Raw genomic sequence first — 16,107 nt, 5'->3', positions numbered from 1 at the left:
GACCCAAAATGGAAGAAGTGGGTAAAAGATAATGGATGGACAAATAACCTTTTTTTGACTGTTAAATCTGTAAATCTGAGGGAAACAGATTCTCTCACACAGAGACGCCCATCGGGCCATCATACCATCACATTATGGCCTTTTTCTATGGCTTTGACTAAGCTCGAGTCGTTCCATTGGATGAACCCACCCGCTTCAGCTCAGTTGTTAGGACCTACTCAGCTGTGGTTCCAAGCAAACAGAGTTGAGCTAAAGATTTGACGTCAGCAGACTGGAGGCCATAGATTGACCAGAGAGTTATGGTAATCATGAGAAGACTTTCTTCACAAGAATCAAACCTACCATTTTTAAACCTTGCACCAGCAGCATTCATTTTATTTACTTTTAAAGAATATCTAGACTATTTTCATTAAAATAGCAACACATACACCAACACCTTTGTTCTTAGAGGAAGTGCAGATGTTTCTGGGCTTGCTGGGTTACGACAGAATTCAGAGGAAGCTCAACTAAACCGACTTGATTTGTGAGATCCAGCCAGAGGAGTGAAGGTGGCCTATAGTGTGTGCAGTGAATTTATTTCACTTACTTACCCATTGGTGGTAAGCTCGCTTTACACATGGATAATATGGATAATCTGAAGGTAAATGCTTGTTGAGCAGCCTGGCTATGATGATCCCACGTACAGGCAGCACTCATCAAAAACACCTGGACCATGTAGAACCAGAACCGAGTAGAGTCAAAGGAAGTTATGGTGAGACTGGACAGTGGAAAAGCTGCATTACATTCCTGGTTGGACAGATGGGGCTGTTCAGGAGACGGTGGACGGTTGGTCTTTGCAGTCCATCCTGTCAGCTTTTGCAGGAATAGGACAGTAATCTCTGTGTCAGCAATTGCATTCATGCAGACTCACTAGAAAACCAAATTTCCATCCTCACACACACACACTGTAAAGACAAAGACAATGCTGTCCTGTTGAGGTCAACTGGTATCACAAAGCTGTTAAACAGAATCAGTCTGTTGTATCTGAATGGTGCTGTCACCCTCAGTCTCAATAAGACTCATAGCATCGATGCATTTACGATTATAATGGAATTACGAGGCTTTTCCTAATTGCACCCATTGCTATTTATGCTCACTAATGCACCGTTAAATGCTTTGGCAGAGAAATCATGACAGCAGCATGTAACTGTGATTCTACGAGCTGTGTTTGATGTTTATTGTCAGCATGAGCTGTGATGATGAAGAGGAAGTTGGCGCTAATGTGGATGAACATTAGTCTGCTTTGTGGGGGGCTTATTCTCTTAGGGCGTCGATTACATCACCACCCTTCCTCTTGTTTTGCACATGTGTAAGTCATTTTGACAGCATGACAGAATGATGAGGGGCTTGAAGGAGCCATGACAGAACAGGGGTGGGTGCCAGGCAGTGAGCGGAGGACAGAAAGGAGGATGAGCAGGGTGAAGGTGCAGGAAGTTGGAGGAGCAATGGGAAGCAATGATGGGCGAAGAGTCAGTTCTGCTTTTAGGAATTTAAAAAAAAATCTGTGCTGATGGGGTTTTATGAGAACGATGTTGGTGTTTTTACTTCAGTTTACATAGAATAACAGTTTTAGGATGGTATTATTGGATATACTTAGTGACATTCGGAAAGGTGCAGTCTATGATTTTAGTAAAATAAATCTTAGCATCATTTTTACCCATGAAAACTAAAGCATGAGCCCATTTTTTCTGCACTCCCTTGTTTTATGGATTCATTATTGTCAAGTCAAATTATCAATTTATTTATTACCAAGTTACTTTAGATAGATGGATAGAAGGATAGAAGAATAGATGGATGGATGGATGGATGGATGGATGGATGGATAAATACTGTGCTCTTCATGTCATTTACTGTAGATCTTGTTAAAATCTGCTGTTTTTCCTAAAGTCAAGAGAGGTGGACATCACTGCCTGTTTAAAATTTTACTATTAAAATGTGTTTGAATTTCTTGGCTTTTACTTCAGTATTTGGGCTCCTTTTTGTAATTGTGTCTATTTTAGTTTCAGTATTTTTCTTTTCATAGTCTTTTGTGTTGAAATAGTTTTTCTTTGCAATTTTTTATGTACAGGTAAAGAAGTTGTTTCAAATATACTTTCTAATTCAGCAAAACTCTTTTGTCCTTGGTGTGAAATATTGTTTATTCCTCTGGATTCTTTTGTCAGTTTTAGAGAAACACGTAGCTATGATGTCTGAATTCTCATAAATGTAATATATTCTGGTCCTAGTACACATTAGTCATAAACAGTCCTGTGTTGTTGCACTACTTTTTGTTTTAAAAAAAATAATAAAAAAAAGACTGATAAAAAATAGATAGCTTTAGTTATGTTTAGATGATTATATGCATTATACTTATTATTACAGTTTGTTGGAGCGTTCACATCCTCACTGCTGCTTCATCTTGTCTATATATGGGAGAGTAATTCTCACACAGTTGATGTAATGTTGGATTAACACCTGTATTTAGTTTTTTGTTTGTTTGTTTGTTTAATACCTAATGTTAATCTGTTTTCTGATTAATATACCCCTCTTCAAAACAGTTTTAAGTGTGACAATATTTAACATTTTCTTTATTTGTGTCCAAACCAGAAAACTGTAGGTCTGATGCTTCCTGCCGTCACCATGGAAACGGAGGCCAGTCACATGCTGGAGGCGGCTCTGGAGCAGATGGACGACATCATCGCAGGTAGAAGTCACCTGCAGCAGGTGTTGTCTGTGTGGCAGGAGAACAGGATCTGTGTTCAGATGAACTCTCGGGGCTGTTTGCCGCCCTGTGTCAGATCCTTTCACCATCCTGCAGCACATTTTTAACAATCCAAGGATGAAACACTGAGAAAACATGCAGTTCTGAGGAGCTGTGTCTTTAGGTCTGCTGTCTAGTTATAAAATGTGCTGTAGTGGATCTCAAATCAATTTGGAAATGTATTTTGGAGGCTCTTCACTGATTCCAGAAAGCAAAATGCAGGTCATAAATTAAATAATGCATGCTTGTGTTGTTTAAAATGATCTAATGATTTTCTTCCAAGTAGATTGAACATTTTCAGTCCAGATAAGATTTGAAAGTAAGATAAAATTATATCTTCAGTTTGTTTGTTTTTCATTTAGCTGAAAAAAAAAAAGTCAATCCACACACCACAGAGTTTTGTCTAACACGCCAAAAAACTCAAAATATTTGATTTACTTTAAATTGATATATAAAAAAGGAGCAAAGCCCTGTACTGTCTATCACCTAAAACTTTGGACAGGATCTTAAACACATTCATTTGCATTTTTTCATGCATTTAGGACCAAGCACAGAGAATTGGCACATAATTTAGTGACTTTTTAATGCAGTTTTACTCATGTTAACAAAAACACAACTTGACAATCAAATTGCAGTCAGAATCTGTTAAGTTAACAGATTAACATTAACCAATTACAGTTAACATTTTCTCATTAACAAACAAAATAAATGAGGCATCAGTTTACATTTTTCATTTTGCATCAATTGAATTAACAATGTTTAGAATATTTTTGTGAATAAGGCAATAGTTTTCTTGAATTTAGTAGTTTTGTGCAAAGTATTTTTCATCTTATTGATTTAGAATTGCAACTATTTTTAAATTTTATTTATTGTCTGGTTGGCCTCTAACTGTATTTTAGTCAGCATATTGTCAGTGCAGTAAAGTTAATTTATGTGTTAGTTTATTTTTATGTTCATTTTGGTGTTTTAGTTCATGATCTGAGGCCAAATTTGGATCAGCTTTATTGAAACGTTTCGCTATCTTGGAAAAAGTGAATACTGCAAAAGCTGCAATATTTTGAATAAATGTCTATAGATAATTCAAATTCAACCATTAGCTTGATGATTTGTAAAATTTCAAATAATAAAAAAACATTTTAAAGTCAAACAACTATGAACAGAATATCTCTATAGAGACAAAAACATCAAACTTTGACGGACTGTTCCAGTTGTTTAATTTGTGTCTGGATGTATGAATAGAACTGTGTTAACTGCAGCCTCTCAGCCTTGAATATGGAAGATTAGACAAACAGTCCAGTAAATGTTTAATGTTAATGTTAAAGAACGTGACTGTTCAGTAACACCGAAAGAGATAAAGGGCCACATGGAGACACAATGCTCAAAGTACCAAAGTTAAATATTTGAGACTTTTGTTTACCCAGGGAAACAAAAAATAAATTATTCAACTTGATTTCCTTCACTGTTGCAGCTTTGTTTTTTTTTGTTGTTTTTTTTGCATGCAAATCAGCCTCATAGCTTCTCTGTTACTTCTTACTTTTTAAACTTGTGTACATTTTTTTTTTTTTGTTAATATGCAATTTTTTATGCTTTAGCCTTCCATCCACAGGGAAACAATGATTTGGGAACTCCACAATGTATATATTTTTTGAAAACTAGTTCTTGAAACGCCACTCATGTGTTAAAACTTAACTTTCTGAAAACATTGATGTCACAGCCTCACAATGTTAGTCGTGCTCTTCTTCTTGTGTTTAAAGTTTGCTTTATGCGCATGTTCCATGTCATGTTTCCTGTGTTTGGTGTATTTTTGAGGTAGCCACATGCAGGCCTGACGTAGTTGCTATATCATTTTGGTCATTTTTGTGTGGACAAAGATCGTTCTAGAGATGGTGCCGTATTTTCAAAGATATTTTTTAGGAACAACAGATAAAAAGATTATGGAACAACTGTTTTCAAGTATTACACTGGTGAAAGATTGAATACATTGTTGAGTTAAAAGTAATTTTTGTACACATGTCGCAGGTGAAAAAGAGGAATCAGAAATACCATCTTTCCATCCATCCATGTTGTGAGCATAACTTGAAAAATAGATGAGGTGCCGACTTCCATTTTAGTGCAAAATCTGCACCTAGGCATCAGAAAATATCAAAAATTGTTTTGCCATGTCAAAATTCACAAGTTTTCAGTTACCTCAGCTGCTGCTGTCTTACAGAACCACGCTGAGTGCTCTGAGCTCCCTGTTTCCGCTCTCTCTTACCGCAAAAAGAAATGCATTAAAAACCCCATTAGTGATCAAATCAGTCTATCATTATCAAACAAATTAGAGTCACTTATCACCAGAGTTCAGATATGTTAGCCCTGTTACATTCACAATCCAGAGAGGTTTTTGGGGTTAGTGTCTTGTTGGAGAATAATCTGTTTGTTGTTGATTTTTTTGTAGCATTTACAGTTCCTGGGCATAAATAGTGGAGCAGACACTGACTTTGATTCCTGAAGCTCTAACCGCACCCATATTTCATATAATTTCATAACATTCAATATCCTCAGGGGTTGCATGGGCAATGATCCAGGTGACACATAAGCATTTTGGGAAGTTAGAGAATGGATTATAATGTTAGTTTTGTTCTTTGGTGTCTTGTAAATTTGCTTTTCATTCCTGCCACAGTTTAGCTGCATTACATTTTTCTCGGATTTTAGACTTACCTTTTACATTTTTTTTAAATAAGTGAGCAACTTTCATCTCTTATTGTTCCATCAGGTTCGAAAGCAGCAGCGATGGAGTTTTCCAGCAGCATGTATGAGCTGGGTTCACCAGTCAGCACTGGTCCGATGCAGGTGGTCCAATTAGCTGAGGACCTCAGACTCGCTTTGGAGCTTCAGCCCAACCAGGAGGAGAGAGACGGCCTCAGAGCTCAGCTGCCTCCAGAAACAGCTCAGGCTCTCATCGACTGGCTGCAGAGGGGAACTGTGAGTACATTACATAGTTTACTTTGTCATTAAGTCACAACACTGGCAGCGCTGCTGGGTTCTTGTTGTAATCTCACAGTCATGTTCTTTTTGTAGCTGCAGCCTTCTTCAAACTTGGGAGATTTTTGTTTAAGGTCCCAAAATAATCCAACTTGTTCAAGTATAAATGGTAGGCTGCAAAACTTAAAAATCACGAGATATTTTCAGCAGATTCTGGGACAAAAATGATGTGAACTTGCAGTGCATTTATTATAACAAACTGATAGGATGATTTCATACAGGCAGCCCGGCCTTATAATTAGTGTCAATCTGCTGCAGAAAGCTCATGCACATATTGCAAAACAAATAAACTGCTAAAATTGCTGTTTTCTTTCGGTTCATGTTGTTTTATGAGTTTCAAGGTATCATTTCAGAGGGTCTGAAGCAAACGTGCCGATGTTGCACCAGATCTGCACGTTGAAGACCTATGCTTTAGAAGAAAGTTTCCTAATGATGTAGGAAGATTAATGAAAGATTAATAAAGATTAATTTATCATCATTTATTAGGTTTTACTGCACAGAGGGGCCTCTGCAGACCAACTCGGGTTAGCTGAGAGGCTGGTGGAGCAGAGAGGAATTTAGCTGCTGTGCTACAGAACAGCTATTCTCTGCTGCACAAAGTTAGCATGTCTCTGTGAGGATGAACTCAAACTCATGTGGCCTCTCTCCCAGTCTTATATCTTTATTTTATTTCCAGTTTGCTTCATAAAAATAAAAAGATATGATGAAAAAAAAAAACTGTACAACAATCACTTTGTAGAAAACTGAAGATAAATATTCTGATGGCATTAGATCACTGATGCTTTTGTTACCCATATAAAATTAAAAATACAAAAATCTTAATAATACATTGCATTGTGTTTAAAAGAAACATGTGTTGTGCATGTGGTCGTAAAACTAAAACAGAAGTTAAGATTCATCCATCCATCCATTATCTTTACCCACTTAGTTCTTTTCGGGTCGCGAGAGTCACTGGTGCCCATATCCAGCAGTCACTGTTAAAGAGGTGGGGCACCCTCTTAGAAAATATTTGCTATGAACATTTTTTTATAGCTGAGAGAGAATATTGTTCTCCGAGCGGAAACACCAAAATTCCAAACTCCACCCAGAAAGGGCCCTGGCCAGGATTCGATCCGGCGACCTTCTCGCTGAGAGGCGGCAGCTCTACCAACTGCACCACCCTTATTAAATTCATCTTTCTGCCATATTCAGTTTTCATGTACGTTTAAAAAGTTTAATAAATCGCATCCTGCAATATGATCCATTTATTATTACGACCAAAAGGCGAAGGGGGATAATAATGTTTTTGTCTTTGGTACCAAAATATCTCATGATCCACTGGACACATTTTAATAAAACTTGCAAGAAAGTACTCACTGGATGTAAATTCAACGTTTGAGCGAAACATCTACAACTCCATCATTACTCAGCACAAGATGATCGTACACTGAATCTGGTGTTTGTAGAGTAACATATCTGTAACTTATGAAATATTAACACCTGCAGTGATTGGTCATGTTTAACTCAGCCTGTTTTATATCCATATACTTTGCTGAATCCAAGTTAAAGTGTTTTACTGGAGAAAGAAGGAGGGAAGAAAACAAATGGAGGGTGTTGGAACATACGTTTTCCTCAGAGACACCATTACAACTCGACTATTATCAACTTCCTGCGCTGGGTTCCCTCCCTCACACGTCTGTCTGTCCAGCGTGGCCTCTCGGTCGTTAGAACTTCTCTGTTTACGTCAGCTTTTACTCCTCATTCTCCCCCTTTCTCCTCCTTTCCACTCCTTCTAACTCACTGATACTATGCAGGAAAGGCAGCCAGCCCTCAGCTTTCTGATGCACGTCTATTCTAAATGTACACGAGGTCGTTTTTCTTTATTTATTTAAGCAAAGAGGTCTCTGTCAGGAGGACTGGATTTCTCAGGATATGCTAAACTAAGGTAAGATCAAACTCCTCCCAAAAACTTTAAAGTTTCCTAGTTTAATGTTTGAAACTGTGTGATTGTTTTTGGGCTTTATTATGCAGACAAAGTGTTTGATTATGAAGGCAAACTTTTTTTTTAATCCTTTCTCAAAGTTTTGTGCTGGTTTTCCTGACATGCAGCTGGTTGTTGGTTGCTGCTGCTGAGCTTTTGTCCTGCAGAGGCTGCTGTTTTCTGCATGGAAAGCAGAGCCAACTTTCTCTCACAATAATGGAGTTGGCTGAGGCTGAAAAGAGAAACTGGATCTGAAATCTCACCCAGCAGCTTTTAAAGTCCCAACAGCAGATGTCTCACATGTTGCTCTAACTTACTGGCCTTGTTCTTTTGCTCTTTTGTTTAGGCTTGAATTGAGTTCTTTCTTGGGTTCTGCTTTTTTCTATATCGTCTACAAATTTGATTTTTCATTAAGTTTTTGTAATATTTCATGTAATTGTCCTGAGGAAACATTGACCAAACAAAAAAGGCTAAATTAAAGGCCTAGCATCCACTGATGAAATGAAAATCACTTGCCACCTGTCATGTCAAAGATTCAAGCTATTATCATCTCATGCTGAGAAGGACCTTTAGAGCAAGCGTTTTAGCTGTTTTAATAAAATATTGTGACATTACACACAATCTCACTTCATATTGTGAAATGTATGAGATGTGTTAGTGCTCAGGGAATGTGTTCAGGATGACTCTCAGCTACTACCACACCAGAATTAGCCCAATATCTGTAAAGTTGCCTGAGTTAAAGCTATTTTTGAGTTGGCTAAGACTAATTAGCCAAGGCAGCGATCTCGAATTGGGTTGATTCCAAAAGTTAATTTGTTTTGAAGGACATTCTAAACGTTTCAATAAAATACATCCAATGATTTATGAGATATTTTGGTAACATACACACACAAACACACACCAAAAACATTATCATCCGTCTTTGCCTTTCAGAAGTAGGCATTAATGATCATTTAAGTTATTGGTGAACAGTTAATTTTACAAGCAGGTTGGTGATGTCCCCCGTCACTTAAGGTTTTGATTAGTGAAAGTTAGTTGTTTTTGTGATAAGTTTTTCTGGAATGGAATTGAACAGGGAATACAAATAAACCTTAATGTTTTTGATGCAAGAATTTCAAGTGGGTAAAGTTACACTGTGTAGAAGAAGAAAATTATTTTTTTGTCGTTTGTCTGAGGCGGCTCAAAGTGACGGATCCTGGCGAGTGGAGGGAGCAATTGTATCTTGGTACAACTGCGGAGTCAGAGGGTGGCCCATGGTGGCCTTGGCCCACGATAGATTAATCTTTGGTCACCCCAAGAGCCACCACAATCATTTGAGGAAACTATACTTTTAACAAAAAAGCATAGTTTCCTCAAATCCAAGAGGTTGTCAGTTTACATCTGGACGGTGATGGCCATCTTGGATTTGCATGTGACAACCCAATTTTCAATTGTGACCTTTCTTACGCCTAGATGTTGCCACACACCAAAATGGACGTTGACACCTCACTCACTTATTTTTCAAGTTATGCTCACAACATGGACGGACATTTATGGTGGCAGCTATAAAGCCATATATTTATGGCACAATGACCAGCCTTAAATTTTTGATAAAGACCTTCTTTACGACTACATGCAGCTACACAATAAAATGGAAATCAGTGACTTATTTTTCCATTTATCATGCTCACAACATGCACAGGTGGACAGATGGGCAGATGGATGGAATGAGGCTATTTCCAAGTCCTCCTCTTCACTCTGCGATGGGGGACAAAAATCTCAATGTACCTACTTTTACTTACTATCGTTTATCAATCCATTAACACATTGTCACTGGAGTTCATCTTTTCAAGCCAAAAACTCACAAAAGATGCAAATCAGAACAAACTGACCCGAAGTATGAGATAATAGAGTTAGGATCATGCAAACCACTCCAGTTTTCAACTTGACTGTTTCTGCATGATAAAGCTGCTCTAGCTGTTTAAATGTTTAAAGCAGATGAAGTCGTACAGAATATCAAGCTTACTTGGTGAACTCGTCCCGCCCAACTTTTCCTCCAACCCAATTTACTTTGCTGACATAAAAAAAGGGGGATCAGAGGTACTTTTGCGGGACAATTAGTCTGTCTCGTGGGCCTCTCTCCAGGGTGGACTTCACAGTGAAACATGTAAACACAGGAAGGATCGTCCTGAAACTTCCACTTGTTCTGCCCTGAGATGTTTGTCTTTAGATCAGATCATGTTCCAGTGTTTAAAATCACAGGAGAGCAGCGTCTCAAACCAGCAATACGTGCTTACAGATCTGAGTGTTGACATGTGTGCATTAAGTTTTAAAAAATCCAGTCAAATAAACAATATTGTGTTATTTACTGTCAACTGCTGCCAAATGGCAAAAGAGGAGCATTAATATTTTTGATCAAGCCTGAGTATACGTTGTGCTTTATGAAACTTGCAAACCGTAAACACTAGATTATCATCTACAACTCATTAACTTCTGGGATCAACCCAAGTCAAGATGGCCGCCACTGACCTTAGCAAACATAAAGTTGGCTACGATCCAGTCAGTTTTACAGATATTGACGTATGCTTTGGTTTAGTAGCAGCTGATAGTAATTCTCAACAAATACACGGAGCGCTTATTGCACATATTTGCTGAAAATTTTGGCATTAACGGTTGGATTTAACCACCTTGTTTGTCATTTAGCAAAATATCTCATGAACCGCAAGATGGATTTTAATGAAACTTTCAGGAAATAGACATTGGCTGTGCCTCTCGATTAACAATCAAAGCCAAACTGATTCAAGATGGTTGCCAAAGCCAAATGAGATTTGGAAAACACAAAAGGGACCATAATTCTGTCAAATTTACAAAAAATGTGTTTGATTTTGATGTGGGTTTACCTGAGTCCTTCATAACACACTGAGTGCTATTCATTGTGTGAGATCTTTATTACTTTGGTAATGGAGTCAGCCCAGTTGGTCTGTTAGCAAATGTGTCACAAACCACTAGATGGACTTTAGATATTTAGAATGTAATCTTTATACATTATACATCTATAATGGATTGTTTTTTAAGTAAACCTGAACCAAGATGACCAACACTTCTAATCAGGGCTTAATTTGTGAACAGATCGCTGCCCAAATGCAAATAGTGGTTAGGCTGGGGGATATCTGGGGTCCTTCCCCAGAAAATTTGGATGAGATTTCCTGCATTTTGGTGTATTTTAATGGGTTGTTAAACATCTACATTTACCTATATTTGTAAGCATGCTCATCCTACCCCATCTCCCCGTGGACTCTTCTCCACTGAATTCACTGTTTGACTCCACATGTGAAACCTCCAGCCCCCCCCCCCCCCCCACACACACACACACACACACACGCACTCTTTTAGGGTCAGATTTTGATTTTTTTTTTTAAAGGTAGACGTGGTCTGCCATATGTGATATTAAGAAGTTGTGTTGTGTTGTCTGTTGTGTTTAAAATTAGTGTTTATGTAATTGTTTTCAGTTTACATATCCAATATAAGTTTTATTCATTCAAGTCAGTCATGTTTGTTCGTAACTTTATTATTAGTAAGCCTGAGAGTTGCCGGATCCAAGCAAACAGTTACCGGAATGCACCCTGTCAAAATAAGAGAGTTCCCGGATCCTGATATGGCAGGATCTGGCTCAAATTAAGCCCTGCTGCTAATCAACGTTAGCAAACACAATAACTGATATGCCTCAGTCAGTTTTACACATATTGAGCTAGACTCTGTGATGGTATTAGATGAGAGTCATGCCCAACTTCATACTCGAGTATGAAGTCTCCCAATATTGCATGAAATTGTAACTAAATTGTCACTAAGTGTGAGTGAGAGTGTCAACAGTCAATTTCTTTGTTGTCTCTGGAAAGACTTGCGACCAGTCCAGGGTGAACCCCAACTCTCAGAGACTGCTGGAGGTCTACACAATCCTTAAATGAAGAAGTGGGTTAAGAAAATTGAAAGTATGGATGGAAAGTTGGCAAGCAATTTGTGCTTATTTTGTTCTTATTGCACTTAATGGTTATTATGTCTGATAGTCCTTTTAAAATTTGTTGTTTTTTTCCACAAACTCCTTATAAAACCACCAAAATGAGGGACATTTATAGCTGTGCTCTTCTATTTTTATAACTGTAGTGCTTTTGCATGAACCCATTTTCTTGTGTTTACAAATGATTGTGTCATCCGGACAAATGGCAGACATGGTTATGTTGAATGCGTGTGTAAAATACACAGGAAATGAGCTCTTGAGCTTAAACATAAAAATAATCTGATACACAGATGGGGGCAGACACGGGGGAGTCCTACAGGATGACCGTGTTTTGAAGTCTTGCAGCACCGTGAATGCAACTTAAATAAAAGTTAGGGCATAGAAGAGAGAAATAAACCTGTTTTTCTTTTTTCCCAGCTCGTGTTTTACTGTTTTGTTTAGTTTACTGTTTTCAGATGGTCTAAAACTTAGACAAAAAGAGACAGAACAGAGAAGAAAACCCTCCCACAACCCCCTCCTCTCTGGACTTGGTTATTTGGCTGGAAGCAACTCTGAAGTGAAGAAAGAAAAGTGGATCGAGGCCGTGAGTGTACATTGAAAAGAGGAATAAATCAGCCGGGAAGTGAAGAATGTAAAGAAGTGTTTGTATGGAGGGAAAGCAACGAGTGAAAGTAAAGAAGGAGAGGAAGGAGAAACTGAAGAGGAGGGGGAGTTGTCCCCTCTCTGAAGGCAAAGGGATCATAAAATTCCTCCTCCACAGCTGTTAACATCGCGCTCACGCAAACTTACATGACAGAGGTCTCACGCAGCAGCAGTGACTTCATATCTGACAGCAGCAAAGACAGAAAGACGAGCGATGGGCTGGGAGCATGGAGACTCCCATTGATTTCTACAAGCACTTCTCCTGGCTCAAAAAGGTGAGTTTGTTTCCTTTAACGTCTGGAATCGTCATGTCAGTCCATGTTGCACATTCCTTTCACCTTAAAGGAAAGTTTTTTTACTGGATGCTTGAAGGGGAAGTTCACACTCCTCTCCACTGTTAGAGCTACTTTAGATGCATGTCATTGTCCTGCTCAGATTGTCTTATTTCCTGGCTACAGACTGTTTTTGATGTAATTTCCTTTATAGTTCTGGAGCTGAGCTGCATCTCGAGTTGTTGTGGCATTGTTACAACATGCATCACAAGGATTGTGTTATCAGATTGGGGGAATGGTTCATCAGCTGGTGGCTGTTTGACAAAGCATTGACTGATACTGCAGGATTTAATCAAAGGGAAATTAATCTGTGTGCAATTTCATCTGTGGTTAAGAAATCTTGTGTTTTTAATTAATAGATTTAGTCTTGAATGTAATCTATGTCATGACATGAGTTATAATCACTTTTTATTGATGTAAATCGTTGTCCTGCCCGAGATGTTTTGCTTAATTTGATTGCTTTAAACTGACATTGAAATTCTGGAAATGTCAGCAAACCTTCGCTGATCATTCTCAAGTGTAAAGCACCACTGAAGGGAGAAGTGGAGCGATAATGTTACTGATGTCTGTGCATGTGTTTGTTACTCTTACAAAATGTCTCGTGAACCAACAAATGGGCTTTAATAAAACTTTCAGGAAGGAATTGTTGGGTGAACATCTGCAGCCGATTAACTTTTCAACCCAATTCAGCAACGCAATTTTAGGAAACCCCCAAAAATATTCATAACTCAGTTAATTTTTCAGATATTGAACTAAAATTTGGTGTGGATGTAGTCGATTCTCAACTTTTAGCTCTAACTGACAGAGCGAACAGTTTTTAAAACGCCAATATCGATTAGAACCAATGCCGTCTTAAAATATCTCCTGAACCACTGGATGGATTTTCATGAATCTTAAACTAATGGATCTGCAACTGGTTACCTTAGGAGTCAACAATATCCAAGATGGCTGCCACATCCAACTGACCTTCTAAAACACAATACATTTAACTCTGCTCGGGTAGTAGCTCCCCGAGACTTTCACATCATGAATATCATGAGGTCAGACATAATGCTATTATCAAAGTTTGACCATATAACCCCTGAATTGATATTAAATGATAATTTTCCAAAAATCTTGGTTGTCATCTACAAAGTAGTTAAAATGTTCATCCACATTTGACACCTTGCTAAATTTTGTATCAGTTGTGTTCCGTTATGAGCTGCAATCCAATAACCTGCTTTTTCTGACAAGTGCTCCATGATTTGTATGAACCAACTTGTGAGTTTTAGAAAAGGAAAATATGAATATAATGGAGTATAAACTCAGAGCAGACATGAATGAGATGGAAACAGACTCAAAAATCTTAGAAATAAGCAAGTTTATTTTACAGTAGGCTCTGGGAAGCATGCAAAAGGAGGAAGAGGTGAGTAAGGAGTCTATTAGATGATGGTGAATGTCACAGTCAAACTTTGCTTTTCTTATAGGACTCTAAGGATGACTGGTGTTCAAGAGGGTGGAGGATTCCAGGTAGGTATGATGAGAAGATGAGGCCAAGTAAGTTGCAGGGCTTCCAGAGTGAAGTGTAGGCAGACAAGTGGTGAGCAGCAGCGGAGCAGCTAGACAGTTCCAGGTAAGAGGCAAGAACTCGCAGAGGTTCTAGGTGAAGCTTGTCTTGAAGACACCAGGAGGAGAAACAGTTTCCAAGATTGGTCTCAGGTGGATGACGTCTAGAAACAGGGAAAACACAGGCAAGTATAATGCTTACTGAAAGGCGCACCCAAGAGGCTGAACATCAACGCCAGTTGGTATCTAATGCTCCAGCAGGGAAGGGAGCATTTCCTCAGCCTCTTATACCCCTGGAGCTTGTCAGTGGAAGTGGCCACAGCTGCTGCTCATTGGCACCGCCCAGACTCCGGGACCTGCAAAAGGAGAAACACTGGAATCCTACAATAAAGCAGTAAACAACAGCCTAATGACTGCAGCTTGTTTTATCCTGGTTATCGCACGCCATGCAGCTCTGCAGCCAAACATTGTCCAAACATGCTCACAACATTAAGACACAACAGTATACAATTATTCCTAAATGGTGCTGTATCGCCTCCAGTTTCACTTTCCTCTTACTTCACAGGACTGTTGGCTTTTGTTCTGTGCAGACATAAAGTTAAATTGGAAAACCCTTTAAATTGAATTTAAAGGCTCAGTGGTGTGTTCGGAAAGTACCTCAGCTAATGAGTTAAACACACTGCTGGAGCACTGAACCTAATAAACACAGTTTTAGATGTAGGCATTCACATATAAACTTATTATTTCATCCTAAGTGGGAAAAAGTATGAATGTTCGAGAGGTTTAATGAAAATATAAATGGTGCTGAGTATATTAAACAATGTAGGATTATGTTTTCCTGCAGAGCAGTGGCATTATTTTACTAGAATTGTTAAAAATAGGTGGAGTTGTGCATGTCCTCATGCATTCTTGGACATTTGGATCATAAACTGTAATGGAGAACATGAGGAGTTCCACCCAGTCACAATTTTTAAGATAAATCCTTCAAATAATTACATTTTCCCCACAAATAAAAAATACTAATTATCATATAAGTGCACACAGGTTTTTAAACAGTCAAGTGCTATGGTGAAATGGAACAAGGGTTGCCACAGCGAACTAACTCACACAAAGACTTGGCAATTATTTTTATGCCGTTGCTGATGCAACCACAGACCACCGAGCTACCACAGCCCCTCTGTGTGGTGCAGAGAGCTGCCATCTAGGGTGTCCGGGGGAGCAGATGGTGGGGGTTAGAGGCCTTGCTCAAGGGCCCAGAGTGGGGCAAATGAGGGTGGAAGCAGGACTTAAAGATATTGCTTAAAAATTATTTGTGTATAAATTTGTTAAATTTAGGTAAATTTATGTTTTTAGCTAAATTTATTCTGATAAAAACAAAAAACCTGCAGCCAATGTGCTCTGTTATTTGGAGGTTCTTGTGAGTAAGTTTCTGGTCAGATCATTTCATATTTTAAACTTCTTTCATGTTCTTTTGATTTAAAGACACATGGTTGATAGTGTTTTTCTTGTAGTTGTGTTTATTTTAGATTTTTAAAACTGAAACAAACAAACAAAAAAAAAAACAGTTTTGTCCCCCATCACAGAACGAAAAGGTGAAATTGGAAATACACCTCGTCCATCCGTGCATGTTGTGAGCATGATGGAAAGTAAGTAAGGTACCGACATCCATTTTTGTTATGTGGCTGCATCAAGAAAGATTACTTTCAAAAACTGGCTGTCAAATATATGTATATACCGGTATATGGATAACTTCAAACCTGTGGATCCACAGTCATTTTGGTATGTGGCTGCGTAACATATATATATGTATATATGTATGTGTATATATATA

General features: G+C 38.4%; 1 protein-coding gene across 1 annotated transcript in view; it reads left to right on the top strand.

Annotated features, from left to right (window-relative positions):
• Positions 1-2,640: 2,640 nt before the first annotated feature.
• Positions 2,641-16,107, top strand: part of ppfibp2b (PPFIA binding protein 2b) — a 71,217-nt gene continuing 57,750 nt past the window's right edge. The window contains 2 exon segments of the mRNA XM_037683366.1: positions 2,641-2,722; positions 5,535-5,743. Of these exon segments, the coding sequence (XP_037539294.1) occupies positions 2,641-2,722; positions 5,535-5,743 (291 nt within the window).

The sequence above is a fragment of the Nematolebias whitei genome, chromosome 10 (assembly GCF_014905685.2).
Source record: "Nematolebias whitei isolate Nwh7 chromosome 10, NemWhi1, whole genome shotgun sequence".
Taxonomy (NCBI): Eukaryota; Metazoa; Chordata; class Actinopteri; order Cyprinodontiformes; family Rivulidae; genus Nematolebias; species Nematolebias whitei.
This window is presented reverse-complemented; position numbering and strand designations above follow the sequence as displayed.